The sequence below is a fragment of the Lampris incognitus genome, chromosome 11 (assembly GCF_029633865.1).
Source record: "Lampris incognitus isolate fLamInc1 chromosome 11, fLamInc1.hap2, whole genome shotgun sequence".
Taxonomy (NCBI): Eukaryota; Metazoa; Chordata; class Actinopteri; order Lampriformes; family Lampridae; genus Lampris; species Lampris incognitus.
The window spans coordinates 40,791,312-40,808,580 of record NC_079221.1 but is presented as its reverse complement, the minus strand read 5'-3'; the positions used below and the strand labels follow the sequence as shown (position 1 = coordinate 40,808,580).

At 48.4% G+C, this 17,269-nt stretch overlaps 1 protein-coding gene across 1 annotated transcript; it reads right to left on the bottom strand.

Moving 5' to 3' along the window:
- Nucleotides 1-7,479: 7,479 nt before the first annotated feature.
- Nucleotides 7,480-15,809, bottom strand: LOC130120544 (rho-related GTP-binding protein RhoE-like). Its single transcript, XM_056289123.1, has 5 exons — nucleotides 15,349-15,809; nucleotides 15,001-15,088; nucleotides 10,631-10,740; nucleotides 9,984-10,109; nucleotides 7,480-8,476 (listed from the first exon to the last, which is right to left on the bottom strand). The coding sequence occupies exons 1-5, from the start codon at nucleotides 15,451-15,453 to the stop codon at nucleotides 8,237-8,239; spliced, it is 669 nt and encodes a 222-aa protein (XP_056145098.1). The 5' UTR covers nucleotides 15,454-15,809; the 3' UTR covers nucleotides 7,480-8,236.
- Nucleotides 15,810-17,269: the final 1,460 nt, after the last annotated feature.

Here is a 17,269-nt window from a genome sequence, read left to right as displayed (position 1 = left end):
GTGTTGTTGGGGGGGGGCGGTTGTGTTGTTGAACCCTCTCCCAGAAGAGCGCGGGACGCCGGTCCGAGCAGCCGTCGTCACGTTGACGCAATGTGACAGGCAGTTGTGCAGCGCACCCACACAACGCCGCGATGCCCAGTTACCGTGAATGGCTGCCCAGGCAGGAAAGAGGTCTTCCTCCTCCCGGGGGACCAGGTCTAGTTGACATATCTAGGTCTCCGCTGTAGAGAGAAAAAAAAACGTCAGAATCGTCAATCTAACTGCCTCGCAAATTGACTTTATAAAAACCTCCGAATTATGTCAACTCGGCTTCCACCGACTTCCATGTAGGCCTCTGCCCTTTATATCCGGTAGAAGGATTAATGCAACCCGAAGAACGGCAAAGATACACCACATAACTGATGCTTCAGAGGTTGTTGTTATCTGTAACCTGTCCTATTATAATGATCAGATAGATAGATAGATAGATAGATAGATAGATAGATAGATAGATAGATAGATAGATAGATAGATAGATAGATAGATAGATAGATAGATAGATAGATAGATAGATGGATGGATGGATGGATGGATGGATGGATGGATGGATGGATGGATGGATGGATGGATGGATGGATGGATGGATGAGATAGATAGATAGATAGATAGATAGATAGATAGATAGATAGATAGATAGATAGATAGATAGATAGATAGATAGATAGATAGATAGATAGATAGATAGATAGATAGATAGATAGATAGATGGACGGGCAGAGATAGATAGATAGATGGACGGGCAGAGATAGATAGATGGATGGATGGATGGACGGACAGACAGATCGACAGATAGATAGATAGATAGATAGATAGATAGATAGATAGATAGATAGATAGATAGATAGATAGATAGATAGATAGATAGATAGATAGATAGATAGATAGATAGATAGGTAATTCATGGTGTTGAGGCTGATGGGATCTGGCTTGTCATTTTGTCCTCAACAGCCAGTTTCCCATTTCTCCGGAAAAGAAGTAGTGTCACTCGTTAAAATCAAATAAGACCCCCCCCCCTCCAATTCAGGGTGGAATGGAGAGGAAGAACATTATTCTAATTCAGCAGACCGAGGAAGGAATTTGCCTTGAACCAACAATTTCTATGGCAACCTGTCTCGTTGAAATCCCTCAGCTCTATCCTGGAACAAAAGAAGATCAATACGTGCGGTGTCTGGTCAGGAAGCGTCCTTCGCAGACCGCAGCACCGCGATCTGACACCTCGTGGACTTCCGGGATCACGGTGTGCTTTAATGCACAGCGTAGTCAGAAATGTGAGGCGTCCCTCCACTCCCTCCCTCTGTACCAAGGCTGGTGACAGCTCTAAAATACCTCCCCGTCTACAAGTACGCATCACCTGGCGTGCGAGAACGCAGCTAACAATACAAGACGTGCTGAGCAAACGCCGGCGTGCTGTCAGACAAACTGTCATACGAGCAGGTGCCATGCGTGGCAGCCTGTGTTGTCAAGGCCGCATCACTTCCCACACAGGCCCCTTTCTCTCTAGCGAGGGAAGTTACGCAACCTGTTTTTCCCTGGGAGGGAAGAGTCGGTGGCGTCAGGCGATACTGACAGGTGAACATGATGGCAGCCGAGTTCAGCCATCCCCGCACCCCTCACACGAGGCCGCACTCCAGCAGACTTGTCCCATCCTAACTTCTGATGAGCTGCCCACACCGAGTTGCTGTCTGGTCTGCGGTTGACGTAACCGGCATCCATGAGGACCAACCAGTACAGACAGCGCCCCGCCCGCCGGCTGACGTCACCTGGGTGATCCTCATGTTGTCTCTGCGGGGTGGCGAGGTTACGTTGCTCTCTTGTGTACTTGGATTGTGTGTTCATGTTCTCTTTCCTCCGGACCACCCAATACGCACCCTAAGTCCTCACGACGACGGAAGGCAAGGGAGCAGGGAGTGTCCAAATTTTGTAAATTTAATAATGATAATAATAATAAATAGAATAATTATTATATAAAATATTATTTATTATTATTAAATTATTATTATATAAATTCATAAAATATAAAAACAAAAAATAAAGAAAATGTTATTAAATGGAACAAATTGTAGCTTCCATAATAGTTGCATCATGGACACTTAAAATGCTAGTAGTAGTTTATTACTTAAAATTAGAGTTCCTTTAACAGGCAAAATAAAATAAATGTATAATATCCTGTAAATATAGTATGATATATGTCTATATACATATAGAGGTGTTTTTTTTGGGGGGGGGGGGTTTGGTCTATGGTGCACCATGGAGTGCAGTTCATAGCATGTGGTCCTGGTCCTGGGCCTGGGCCTGGGTCAGCGGAAAAGTCCGGTTCCCTGTACTGTACTGTATGTGTGGCAGGGTCACTTCTAGCGGGCGGTCTCATTTAAATTCTCCTCATACGAGTCTGCTCCCTGTTATTTGGCCGAGTCAATAAGTCACGGACACAGAGTGCCGGCAGCAATCCGCCGTTTGTCAGGGTCTGACAGCACCACCCTCCCCCCCGTTTATAGATTCCGCGTTCATAATGAGCAACGCGGCGAGTCAACAAACAGCTATTCGACGTCGCTTGTAATTACCGTCGCCATCACGTTCATTTGATTGGGTTCGAGCGCTCATTTGTTTCCTCACATGACACAAGTCGAACCTAACGTCGTTAACATTTAACTAACTTTAGTAGCCTGTGGGCACAGTGGCGCAGTGGTTAGCGCGGTTGCCTCGCAGTAAGAAGGTCCTGGGTTCGAGCCCCGGGGTAGTCCAACCTTGGAGGTCGTCCCGGGTCGTCCTCTGTGTGGAGTTTGCATGTTCTCCCCGTGTCTGCGTGGGTTTCCTCCGGGTGCTCCGGTTTCCTCCCACAGTCCAGAGACGTGTAGGTCAAGCGAATCGGCAGTACTAAATTGTCCCTAGGTGTGAATGTGTTGGCCCTGTGATGGTCTGGCGGCCTGTCCAGGGTGTCTCCCTGCCTGCCGCCCAATGACTGCTGGGATAGGCTCCAGCATCCCCGCGACCCCAATTGGGATGAGCGGTTTGGATATGGATGGATGGATGTGCATGTGCTCCTCTCATCATCATCGTCACTCCATGATATTATAGGTCTGCTTTGACACACTGGTCCCGGGGGGGGGGGTCCGGTTCATCTGCAGTGTGAGACTCCACCCCCAAAAAAAGACATGTTGAGAATTTCCCCCACCCAAAAACCGAAAAGAAATCCTCCTATTTGCTTTATGAGAACAATACCGCTCGTGCGGATGCAGCCGGGATAAGGAGCAATCAAATCTATCAGAGAGTCCCCGTCTTCTTCAGATGTACATTTAATGTAGACTTTGATGGACAAAGCCTTTAAGATAATGTCCCCCCCATCTACCCCTTCACTTCGTCCGTCAGCCTCAGCAGTTATCTCACTGTGGACGGCTCCACCAAACGTGTGGCGTGCACGTACGTGCGCACGCACGCCCGTGTGAACGGAGCGAGCTTCACTTTCCTCTGGATGAGTCTGATTAGACCTCTTTTGAAGAGGAGGAGAGGGGCTGCTAACCAATTTACCCCGGCCTGTGCCAGAGCATCCTGGGAGATTTCAAAGGAAGGCAACGGAGGCGAGGGCCGGGAGCTGTGGGGCTGGCGATGTGGGAACGTGTGATGAGTGGAGTTTTGCTCCATCCATACATAATAGCGTTCAAATAAGATTAGGCTTCTCTCACGTTACTGCTCCCATCATAGAGGGGATGTAGTGGCTGCCTAAAAATGTGCCGGGCTGTGGTTGCCGGGCAGAAGAGTACGGTTACAGATCACCGAGGACTTCATTAACATGGTCACTGTCAGGGCGTCCGGGTAGCGTGGCGGTCTATCCCGTTGCCTACCAACGCGGGGCTCGCCGGTTCGAATCCCTGTGTTACCTCCGGCTTGGTCGGGCGTCCCTACAGACACAATTGGCCGTGTCTGCGGGTGAGAGGCCAGAGGTGGGTGTATGTCCTGGTCGCTGCACTAGCGCCTCCTCTGGTCGGTCGGGACTGGGGGGAATAGCGTGATCCTCCCACGCGCTACGTCCACCTGGCGAAACTCCTCACTGTCAGGTGAAAAGAAGTGGCTGGTGACTCCACATGTATCGGAGGAGGCATGTGGGAGTCTGCAGCCCTCCCCGGGTCGCCAGAGGGGGGTGGAGCAGAAACCGGGACGGCTCGGAAGCGTGGGGTAATTAGCCGGATACAATTGGGGAGAAAAGGGGGGGGTCACTGACAAGAAGAACAATATTTTACCCATCTGTAAAATGAACAGAGGGTTTCTCACACCGACACTCGATACCAGGAAATCCAGTCAAACAACACAACAACAGAGCTGCAGCATGCCATGCTGACACCCACAAGGTGTTTGTAGTCACATAATGTTCCTGCAGGACGTGTTTGAAGATTGGGTTTATGCAAATACCTCCTCGTCCGGTGTCGCCTTGAGAAATTCTGGGTGTGCCTATAAAGGATTATGTTCCTCCCAGCCCAAACTGAAGGTTTCCCCCTTCATTCTTCCAGCAGTGTTCAACGGAGAGCTCTCTTTTGTCCGAATCCATTCACACGTCCCTGCTGAAGGAATCTGGGCAGCGTGCACGTCTAACACAGCCTCGCCAACATTTTGCTGACTCGGTCAAACCTTTATGAACGTGATTCTGTATCGAACATCTGTTGGCCAACTTCACAAGACGGAGACAAGTGGCCAGGGATTCAACCTGGCGGTGAACTGCAGAGGATACTGATGGGGGGGGGGGCTAAGGGTGATATTTTGTCATTTGTGATATTCTTATAATTTTTTGGGGGGGGGGGTTCCCTCTTTTTCTCCCCATTGTACTCAGCCAATTACCCCAATCTCCCGAGCCGCCCCGGTCGCTGCTCCCCCTCCTCTGCTGATCCGGGAGGGCTGCAGACTACCACATGCCTCCTTTGATACATGTGGGGTCACCAGCCTCTTCTTTTCACCTGACGGTGAGGAGTTTCACTAGGGGGATATAACGCGTGGGAGGATCACGCTATCCCCCCTCCCTCCTGAACAGGCGCCACGACCGATCAGAGGAGGCGCTAGTGCAGTAACCAGGACACATACCCACATCCGGCTTCCCACCCGCAGACACGGCCAATTGTCTGTAGGGACGCCCGACCAAGCTGGAGGTAACACGGGGATTCGAACCGGCGAGCCCCGTGTTGGTAGTTAACGGAACAGACCACCACGCCACCCGGACACCCCCCCCTCCCCGGGCTGATAGAATTTAGTGTTAATTTTCAAAATAAATGATCTAATCGGTTCAGATTTATCTCTCCGCATTCTAATGTCTCCTCGAGGAAGAGAAATTGCAAGCTGTCAGTTTCACTCCAGTGGCTGAAGCGTTTTACATCGCACGGGTTTTATAGCAAATCCACTATCCGTAATATGCGAAAATGCAGAACACATTTTCAAGTCAAATCGATGGTAATGATGTTTGATTTTGTTCCATCTCAGAAATAGGCATACAGCTGGTCCGTTGGGCCTTGAATCCTCAGTAGTCCCCCTGAATTATAGGGAAAAGGGGGTGCGCTGCACGTGCTGTGTCCGCTTGGCCGCTCATTTCAAGAGTCACCTACTTCTCAAGGTGTTCTGGCTCCAGAAAAAAATATGACTGTGTGGAGGTGTTGGTCGGGGTCGTGATTTTGTGCAGCCAGATGGTTCCCACCATAACCCCGAGACAGACGCAACCTCAATATACTCAAATTGCCAATATATTTGACGGAGGCCACCCGTTAGGTGTCATTATGTGAGCTGTAGCATAAACACAGCCGCCCCCTCAATATCACGCTGCAGTGACTCACTTGGGTTTTATTACAGCTTGGCCATTATTTACCCGATGATGACACCACGGCTCACAACACCAGAGCCGCCCTACTGCCTGTCGGAGTGCCGGCACTGGGCTGGGGAAGTGAGGGAGTCAAGAGCAGAAAGGCTGAACAATGATTCAACTAAATGCGATCCAAAGGCACAGATCACTGGCGTTCTTGGCTTGGTGACGTCCGCCGTCCCGACAAAGCTGCATGGGAATATAATGTGCATTAAAAGGCAAACGACACCTTTTGTGGTCTCCCAACACTTTTCTCTCATTGCTCGTATTTACCTACAGTAAAGTGTGCTTTAGTCGTGCTGTAGGTACGCTGCTTTTTCAGAGAGTTGTCATTTTTCTGACAAATACATGAAAAAGAACAAAATACACAGTCATTTACCATAACATCCATCCATCCATCCTTTATTCAAGCAGCTTATCCTGAATAGGGTCGCGGGATGCTGGAGCCTATCCCAGAAGTCATTGGGCAGCAGGCGGGGAGACACCCTGGACAGGCCGCCAGGCCCTCACAGGGCCAAAACACACACACACACACACCAAGGGACAATTTAGTACGGCCAATTCACCAGACCTACATGTCTTTGGACTGTGGGAGGAAACTGGAGCACCCGGAGGAAACCCGTGCAGATACGGGGAGAACATGCAAACTCCACACAGAGGATGACCCAGGACGACCCCCCAAGGTTGGACTACCCCAGAGTTTGAACCCAGGACCTTCTTGCTGTGAGGCGACTGCGCTAACCGCTGTGCCACCGTTCCGCTGTAATAGTACAGTGCAGTGATATTCATGACAGTGTTCCACTCCCGCCTGAGATGGCGCTACAGGGCACAGTGTCAGATGGAAGCTATACTCCTGACTGATCAGCAGTTAGGTTTCAGAATGAAATTGACCATCAGCTAGTTAACACCTTGTTTTGTTTTACCACTCATGATACCACAATTCTCTTTCTCTGAGGGGATCCACCAACTGTTGGAACTGTTGTACTGGTCACTGGATGAACCAATGAGGTTGCTGTCGAAGCAGCTGCAGCAGGTTTTGCTGAGGTGGGAGTCGAGTTGAGGTTTCCTCCGGGGTGTATCATGAGACGCTTCTCAGCAAAGTCATCGATTCATTACATATACCTGCTTAATTCAGATTGCTGGGGGGGGGGGGTTGGAAGTTCTCCCAGCAGGCATTTGGCACAAGTCGGGATGACAGTTCTTTGCAGAAACAATCTTGCTCACATTCAAGTGGGAGGAAGCTGAAGTCAACCGAAGCCAAACCCGGACAGCACTCCACACGGAGTGAATGACCCAATTTGGCACCAAGATGTAACATTGGTAAATGCTCACTGAATGTGTTACCAATCCATCACCAGTCAGTAAGTCCTCCCTCCAACTTGCAGGGCGAACAGGCAGACGGAGGTGCATGCTGATGTAGTTATTGTCTTGTATGAGCAAAAGGGCCGATCCCATCTGATACAATGTTCAATGGAAAGCCAAATAAGAGCGTTAATAGAGCCTCCAAGGCCTCAGCTGTTCCTGATCAAGGATGGCTGCATACCAAACCACTTCAGTCAAGATAAAATGGAAAAATAAGGGACTCACTTAAGAGATTAACCACAGTCTCAATGACAAGCTTACAAATTTATAAGCATACAGTTAATACCGAAGCAACTTTTTCATACATTGTATTTTACATTGGAATTGGACAGATCAGATACAAAAACTTTTTATCACAGTTTTTTTTTCTCTTTAATCCAAGAATGACTTCATTTAAACAGTCAGCTTCAGGTGTAGTCAAAATGTCAAGAAATGTAATATGGGACAACATATGGCAAGCAAGACTCTGTTAACATCAAAAAAAATATCAAGATAGTTCTCATATATCATGCAAAGTGTCACTGAAAAAACTTTGGTTCAAAGACAGAAATAAATGGCGACCCGGTTCCTTCCAACGCTCCAGATGACATTATTAAGTTATTTCCAGAGGAGATATTTTGAGTTGATTCACTGGCTAGATCTTCCTCCAGGCATTTGACTGGGTATGGCTTACGTGCCCCTAAAAATGGCTCGGCATCATTTTGGTCCAGTTCTACAGGCGGGCTCAAGAAAATACACCAAGCTTGCACAAGTCATTCCAATGTGCCTGTTCCTACTTCATTTTACAGGTAATAGTCACAATAAACAGCCCAAAATTACTTCTTCCCAGGACTTGTCCCTCATTCATTCAGCATCCAATGGGGAGCGTGGTAGGAATAACAAGTCTTTTTTTTATTATCAGTCGTGCAAAATACTCTTGTTACATTTACGTCCACTTCACTGAAATCCACGTCCGTCACGTGAAGTCCACGTCCACTTCCGTGAAATAATCCCTGCTGTTGTTCACATTAAGATACAGGTCTTGGCTTTGGTCTGCTGGCAGTCCCTCACCATGGCGGGCAGGTCACCTCGGCTGTGAGACATCCTCTTGGTGGCCCTGGAGGACTTGCTGCGTTTGACGTTCTTGTTCTTGTTGACGCAGGCCAGCGTGGCCACGTGGAAAATGTCTCTGACGCTGTTCTCAGACTGTAGGGAGGAACACTCGATGTAGGGGGCGCTCAGCTGCTTGGCCATGTTGGAGCCCTGGGAGAAGACAGACGTGTCAGGTCAGGTCAGGTCAATTTCATTTGTGTAGCACAATATCACAAATTACAAATTTGCCTCAGTGGGCTTTACAGCAACACAACATCCTGTCCTTAGAAACCTCACACCAGATAAGGAACAACTTAAAAAAAAAACCTTTAACAGAGATAGAAAATAGGAAGAAACCTCGGGGAGAGCAATAGAGGAGGAATCTCTCCCCCAAGATGGACAAATGTATATAAAGTAATGTTAAAGTGATGTCAGTGTTTATATTTAGCATTACAATCAATGACGATGGCATTTTCTCTTCTAATCTGGTTAAATCTGATCCACCGGGGAGAAGATGGTAAGGCATCATTCGTTGTTAAAGAGGCACCAGGTAACTTTTTTTTCCTTTAACTTGTCATCACTGGGGGCATCCGGGTGGTGTGGTGGTCTATTACGTTGCCTACCAACATGGGGATCACTGGTTCGAATCCTCATGTTACCTCAGGCTTGGTGGGGCATCCCTACAGACACAATTGGCCGTATCTGCGGGTGGGAAGTCAGATGTGGGTATGTGTCCTGGTCGCTGCACTGGCGCCTCCGCTGGTCAGTCGGGGCGCCTGTTCAGGGGGGAGGGGGAACTGGGGGCAATAGCGTGATCCTCCCACGCGCTACGTCCCCCTGGTGAAACTCCTCACTGTCAGGTGAAAAGAAGCGGCTGGCGATTCCACATGTATCGGAGGAGGCATGTGGTAGTCTGCAGCCCTCCCCGGCTCGGCAGAGGGGGTGGAGCAGCGACCGGGATGGCTCGGAAGAGCGGGGTAATTGGCCGGATACAACACGTCATCACTGAATTCATTTTGGTGGCATAGTGTGATGGCCATGGGAGAAAGACACAATCCCTGTTCAGATCAGTTCACTAGAAGCCTCACTTTCGCAGTGCATGTTGTCAACCAACCAGACACAAAACCTCCCACGACGTATAAGGATTGCTTTATGGCACACATGTAAATGTAGCAATTTTACTTTGCATATTCTGTGAACATAGTGAATCTTCCTACACAATAGTCTTTTGAGCCACAACTAGCAAATAAACGCACATATCTTGTTGCTACACCATGAAGAATTTAAAGAAAAAGCCACTCGGTTGTATTTGTCTTTGTGATAGTGATGTAGAAGACATTGCCAAAATCCCAAAAGTTGCCCTGATGCCTCTTTAAACCAATGTCCTGAATCAAGTTGGGCCATCTGGTGACAGATGAGATTGACCCAGCATCATCAACCTCAATCCTAATGCCAAAACAGTACATAAACCCTTGCCCTTGTTCCAAATGCTCATTGGATTGTATTTGTATCAGTAATGCGGACGGCGTTAAACTCAGAGAGAAAATGAAGATGCATCAGTTCAGAATCAGAGTAAGACCCACTTACACAGAGACAGAGGACATCATGAGAGTCATGAGTGCAGAAACACAGGAATGAGTTTTCTTGTTCTTTCTGACATATATTCCAGATGACCTACCTGATCGTAGGACACTGGCGTCTGTCTGCTGTGGGACTTGGTGAAGAGGTCCGTCCGGAGGTCTGACTTGCATCCCACCAGCAACATCTTGGTGTTGGGACAAAATTCCTGGATCTCTCCTCTCCACTGGAGTGGACGAAAGTCAAAGTCAACAACAGCAATGCTCTGATCCTCGTTTGTGAGTCTGTTTGTGTGTATCAGCCTGATGAGTTTGTATGGGTACCCCAGTTTTATGTGTGTATGGGCCAGTCAGTCTCAAACAGGGAAGGTTTGATTCTAAGAAAAAGACAGACTGGTGATATGACCACCCCACCCCCCACCCCCATAGGTGGATCTCAATGACATCACAGGTCAAAGGACACACTGTGTGTAATGGCCATGTCAGGGACTCCACTGGGAAGCGAAGCTGAATGACAGTCTACCTCCTTAACCACACATGGACCCAGGTTAAATTACCTCTCTTTTCCCAGACTGACCCCCGGGCCTCCCCCTCTCAGCGGTCCAACTCCTGACCAGCTGAACCGGATTAGTTTTTGTTTGTCAGTGCACACTACAGTTGTAAGGGGCCTTGGCAAACGTTTTACAAGGAATGTTGCAAGACAGATAATACATTCGGGGGATTAGCATGGAAAGATCTGCTCGCCCACCTTCTTCAGCACGCTGTCTAAAGTCTCCGGTCTGCTGATGTCAAAGCAGATGAGGACGGCGTCGGCGTCCGGGTAGGAGAGGGGTCGCACGTTATCGTAGTAGGGCGAACCTGCAGTTGACAGATATCTCCATGAACAGTGAGCAATGGTAGATAAAAGTACAGTGAACAAAAACAAAGCAAATAGAGGGTAACATAATGTATGTGGTTTCAGCTTGTCTCTGCTCAGTGTGTACTTTTGAAAAAGGCCAATTTGTGTAGCGGGGAGCGAGGTAAGAAGTGGTGTTGTATATGTAGCAACCAGGAAGAGATGCACGTCTGAATCTGACATTTTGTAATCTTTTAGTTTCTGCCCACTGATGTCAGACAACCTTGAAATTTCTGTTACATAAACCAATTGGGTTGGAAATTTTAACCAAAACAGGACAACACAACATTCTTCTTTTTTGTTTTTTTTTTCTTTGTTTTTTTTTCATTAAAAGCTGTTTGTTAAAGTTTCCTTGGCCGGTGTTGGAGTGATGTCCATTATTGAGCGGTTTCGTCAGGTGGAAGGAACGTGGACGAGTCTACATATGATAGATAGCGAGTCTTTATCTCGGGGGGGATCAGACCAGGACTTGCCAACAGAGACTGCGGACAGGGCACAGACCCGGACCAGACTAAGCACATTTTAGAAAGTTGTGAGTAGAATTATGAGGTTAACCACCTCCGGCCACTCTTATAAACAAGCCGTTTTCCAAACTTTTTGCCTTTGTCCTCACTTTAACAAGTCTTCTAATGCGCTTTAAATGCCTACCAATTTAGATGGACTCAGACTTGTGTGAATTTTGTGAGAGAAGTGCTGCTAAAATGGCCCATCCATGTGTTTAAATAATATGTGCAAAAAAATGTCCATCGGACAGAATTAAGCACGTCACGCATAGCCAAGTCCCGGCATTGTGTCCCTCTAAACTTCTACGACCAAATAGACCGGTCTGCTCCCAATTTGCCACCGCAACATCACGGACACATATCGCAAAGAGAAAGAATAACTGTGAGAGACGACTCTTCAACGACAACCAGATGTGTTCACTGTACTGGTCTCGTGGCTGAGTCACAGTGCTGTCGCCGGAACATAAAGGGGTCTAGCACCAGTGTAGCGGTACTTTGGGGACGCATCCCTCCTCCTGCTCAGCAATGCAGCGACTAACACAATGACTTTGTTATTCCTAAACACGGCTCGGATTACGCCCGTCTACAGTGCATTCCAAGCTGCCATCCAAAACACAAAACCTCCCAAGGTTATTTTTCTGGCAAAGCGCACAAGACGCGAGATATAATTTCCTCGGCGACATTACTGTTGAGCGCAACACAAGCCGAAACGCAACCTGAACATTTTCAAAGGCACAATAGCGGCTGAATGCAGTGGGAAGCGGTGAGGCCTCGGGCTAGTGGACCCCGAACCTCATCGGATTACTTTGCCCGATGCTGGTAAAAGGGACCTTTCCGGAAGCCTTCCTATTGTCCCCGGCTAAAAACGCGGCCGAAGATTATTTATCTTCCCAGACTCAGGTGGTCTCGTGAATTCCATCATGGGGTGGGGCCCGCGGTTAAGTAATCCGACACAGATGCCGGGGGCGAACATCCAACAAAAGTTGGCGAGGTGCTGACAGGCTGGGTGGAAGAATATGGAGATGAAAAAGATAGGGCTGCATCTGTGGACTTATAAATCAGGGGAGACCTGTCAACGTTTAGACCCTCAGTGGCCCTGTCAGGATTTCACCAGACCCTCGCTATGAGGGGACTAATCCAGATGAGAGCCCCTCCTAATGCACTGTCCTTTCTCTTATTTCCCACAGCATTTGCTGCAGGAAAGCGTTCATTTATCTCTGAAGGAGGGTTGTGTCGTGTTGTCGAGGCTTCGTGCCAAAAGGGGGGCCTTTCCATTTGGTCACAAAAGAGGGTAGAGTAACTACGCTTATCGAGCTGCTCCGCCGAATTCAAAAGAACGTAGAGGCAAGTATGCCGTTTCATGGCATCGCTGAGAGTCATAACAATCCTGGAAAACCTGATCTATTACTTCATCACCCCCCCCCCTCAGAGCCAACAGTGTTTTGATACACTAATGAACTCCAGATGGTCGACCATTGACCGGCACAGAGGGGCCGGGCCGCGGTGCCAATGACACCTTAAGTCGCTTTCAATTTCCAATCTAATTCAACTAAACACAAATTGAGCCCGATCATAATTCTCATGAGTGAGATCAGTGCCGGGCAGATCCATCTGGACACACCAGAGATCCTCAGCATGTGCTGCAGTCGGGACGCCCCGCCCGCCACATTCTTCCAGGAACAAATCCACACGGGCAGATGTAAACAATGATGAAATATTTTCACGTCTGGCGGCTCGGGTTTCTTATGTTAAACAAACAGAGCGGAGGCCCCTTATTTTCATAGCCCAGCCACGGCATCTTTTTTAAAATATCTACGCCTTTCTCTCTCTCTGTGAGGGATTAGTACGCCAAACTCTGGTATGAGGGCCATTTCAATTTGAACGTTTACAAGGAGATTCAGAGAGGAGCAGCCTTATAGGGAAAACGAGACAGCACCATGACCTTGTCACCTGGAAAACGCAGTATTGAGAAGGCCTCCTCATATCTGCACCCTGGTATGACTCACTATGGTGGGCTGTTGGGAAACAACAAACCGCCCTCATTACGACAACTCTCTGCAGCACTCTTAACTTGCATAGTTTTGTGCTGTTGAAACCGCCATCCCATCTGTTTTGTATCATCAGTTTTTGCACCCTGAGAGAAAAATCATGACCGAGAACTTTTTTTTTCTCTTGCGTGTGGGTTACCGAATCCCTGACCACTGACATTTTCCATTGTTGCATCTTATTATGCCAGCATAGCTCAGACACACCAGTAAAACCTACAGCGTGTATCTGTAATGACCTTTGAGTAAAGTGGGTTGTAACGCTATTCTCAGGTGTCATTTATCATCCTTGTGCTCCAGAAAGGTCTACTTAGTACAATGACCTGTACTGTGACAGTATCAGAGAGCCAGATGAGAACATTGGCGAGTCCACCTGCTTATGACCACTAGAGGGAAAGCCACTTTTCAATAACAAGGACATCATATGTTGAATGAGTTGTGGTCAGTCTACTGAAAATATTTAAGAAAAATAATGGGGATGTGTGGTCAAATTTGGTAAGAACTGGCTTGGAAAAACTCAACGCCAGATGGAAACCAAGCCTGAATATCCAACATCCGGCCCTCGTGTCTCAAAGTGGCTCTCACTCTTCAGCATCGTCAAAAAATCTCACATAGAGGCATCGCCGTGTCATGGCATAGTGTTCATCCGAGTGCCTCGCATGTCGGCTAGCTCCACTCGGTGTTTGTGCACACCAACTAGAGTTAGTGTGTGTGGGATCAAGCGTGTGCATGTGTAGCGAGGTGAGTTCTTCCTCATCCGCGGTGTAACCCCAGAGCCCCATCCCGAACAAACCTCCAGGGAACCTGCAATCAGCTGGAGGTCACAGAGGCGGCCCACAGATCCCCCCCCTCCCTAATACCCCCCTGCCCCTCGTCCCTCCCGACTAGAGGAACTAAAGGAACATGCACACAGGCAGACAGCACAGTGGGGGAAGCGGGGGGGGGGGGCGTTGTGGTCCAGCCTGGCTACAGGAGGTAATTACCTCCAGACCCGGGGGCTGCTAGAGATCCCCAGATAAATCTGTTGAGTGTGCACAAGTGGGAGCGGCTTTATAAAACAAGTACAAGGTGAGAGGACAGGCCACGGGCTCCCAGAGAGGTTGTTTGAAATTTGTTGGCCAGTGGCTGACACGCTGATTCTGAACTACTCCCTCTCCTTTTTTTTTTCTCTCCAGGTTTTCTACATACTTATCTCAGAGGCACACTGCAGCTGTCTATATATATGGAACATAACATGTACAAGTGAAGGGTTAAAAGATATGAGGGTGGAAAAAAAATAAATAAATGAAGAATTTGATTTGGCCGAACTTCCTCTCATGCCAATAAATAGGATAAGCAATGTTAGCAACGTTTCCTTTTTGGTAAAATAAAGATATTCTATTCTATTCTAACAAAGTATTTATTTGTTTTAGTTTATCCAAATATGAAGTTGGGGGCTGCGGGGGGGTCAGATGATGGGTACAGTGGGACTTCGTCAGATCCCACGCCTGCATTCCAGCTCTCCTCAACTCCCCCATAGACTCACAGTATAACTGGGCCCCCACCCAGCCCCTCCACCCCCCCACCCACCCATCATTTTAGGGCGTCAAACTGCTTGCATTCTACGGTTGCAGGCTCGCGGGCGACAAAGTGTGCGCGACCCGCTCTCGTGCAAAAGCCGTCATGTAGTTTTTACCTGAGGTGTCCCACAGACGGAGCTCAACTCTCTGCATGTCGATTTCGAAACTGGCGGTGTAGTTTTCAAATACCGTGGGAATGTATCCCTACACACACACACACACACACACACACACACACACACACACACACACACACACACACACACACACACACACACACACACACACACACACACACACACACACACACGGAGGACACGGAGGACAGGACAGTTAACACACACCAAACAGCATGTCTTTTCATCAGCACTCAAGCCTATTAAAAGCAAGCACGATGGAGAAAGTGTATATATGTGTGGGTGTGTGTGTGTGTGTGTGTGTGTGTGTGTGTGTGTGTAGCTTACCTCGGGAAAGCAGTCTTTGGCGAACACATTCAGCAGAGCTGTTTTCCCACACTGACTGTCTCCCACCACCACAATTTTACATTTAACACTTGGATTTGGATCCATCCTGGTCCCGGGGGGGGGTGCGCGTGAAATATTTTCCAATAGCTCAAGATAGATCCATAAACACACATATAGACGTATCACATCCGATTGGTGAGTCGTAAGTCATCCAGTAAGATGAGAGATCGCGTCTATAGACGTCTCCCAAAAAAAAACAACACTGTAATGCGCCCCGTCCAAAGTGTAACTTCACATGAAGTGTCGTGCGGAACAGTTCACGGGCTAAAATCTTCCGCTCCTCTGGCCGAATGGGACACAAACTGTGGCACCGGGACTGCCGAGGTGTAAAAGGCTTAGCATCTCCTCTCTCTTCGCAGATTTACTGAGGCAGCGGCTGATCGGAGCCAAATTTTGCGGAGACTTCCAGCGGGGGCTCCTATTTCAAGCGAAGGAGGGCGTTGCGCAAGAGTCAGCCTCCTCCTATACCTGATGATGAACCGTCACAGGAATTCACCCCCACGGGATCTCCACCGTACTTCTGCGCGGGGGACGTGATCGTGGTCATACAACAGAGTAGACTAGAATAGAGTAGAAGAGTGGCAACGGGTCGTTGTTTCTCTTTCTTAAACTGCAAGGTGCATACTTTTGTCGTCCCTTATGGCATCAAAACTGTTTGCAAAAGAAAATGGGGGGGGGGGAGTCATCACATTCATTTTAATGTTTGCAGCATCCCTGCATCACCATGCATCGCATATTACCATGCATCACCACAGCCTTGCATTTGCTGTCCAGCGGCATTATCTGTAACCTTGAGAAAGGTATACCCGCGGGAGCCGTGTGTGCCTCCTGAAATGGGAAGGGCCTAATAGTGCGTGATGCCTTGTTACAGCGATACGTTCAATGGGGAACTCAACTATCAACTCTGCGATCTGCCATGCTAGAGGCAGCAAAATCAGCGCATATATACCGTGTGTGTGTGTGTGTGTGTGTGTGTGTGTGTGTGTGTGTGTGTGTGTGTGTGTGTGTGTGTGTGTGTGTGTGTGTGTGTGTGTGTGTGTGTGTTGCTTTAAGTGTCAATTGTAAAACATCAGGAATCAGGAACACTTTATTCGTCATGAAACGAAATATGGTTTCCCCCAGCCCACAGCGGTGCAACACAAAGACAACAACACACAGCCAAAAATTACAAGAATTTCAACAACACACATATTCAAACTAACTCATATATCCAAACTAAAAAAAAAGAAATAAATCACTGTCCAAGGGAACGAACACCAGCCAGGACGACTGTCGGAACTGCCGGTCTGCATGAGCTAGCCGTTAGCTTAGCCTTCCCCGCTTCCGCGTCCTGTCAGGCCGCCCTCGGCGCTTCCTCTACTGGTGCAGCTCCAGGAAGGGGCCGTGGTCCCCGGGCCCTCCGGATGCAGCAGAACAGGCTCCCCCAGCCGATCCGACGCCAGCTCTCCCAAACCAGACACCTCGACTAACCTCCCCGCACTCCACACGACGACGCCAAAAACACCGGCCACCAGCCTGCCCTACCGGAACTTCCGGTCTGCATGAGCTAGCCGTTAGCTTAGCCTTCCCCGCTTCCGCGTCCTGTCAGGCATACGTCATATGCGATGGTAAGCTGAAAGTTCCAAAGTCGCTATCTTTTGTTCAAGCTAGCAGCTGAGCAGGACATGTTTTATTATTGCCTGGCAGACATCTTGACAAAGGAGCTGACAGCTGTGTGTTTACCAGTAAACACGGGAACGTCTCTGTTGGAACCCGTAGGAACAAAGGACAATGGGGAGAGTTGAATACAATACGTTTTACACTTCTTTGGCTTGTTTTTTTCTTTTTTACCAGCTTGTTTTTCTCTACTTTCTCTGTCATA

What these genes read in the sequence shown, in the direction of transcription:
- LOC130120544 (XM_056289123.1), bottom strand. Translation starts at nt 15,453, where the DNA reads ATGGATCCAAATCCAAGTGTTAAATGTAAAATTGTGGTGGTGGGAGAC. An exon ending in CCAAAGACTGCTTTCCCGAG is followed by an intron (nt 15,089 to 15,348) that starts GTAAGCTACACA and finishes GTGTGTGTGTAG; the next exon opens with GGATACATTCCCACGGTATT. An exon ending in TAGACAGCGTGCTGAAGAAG is followed by an intron (nt 10,110 to 10,630) that starts GTGGGCGAGCAG and finishes CGTCCACTCCAG; the next exon opens with TGGAGAGGAGAGATCCAGGA.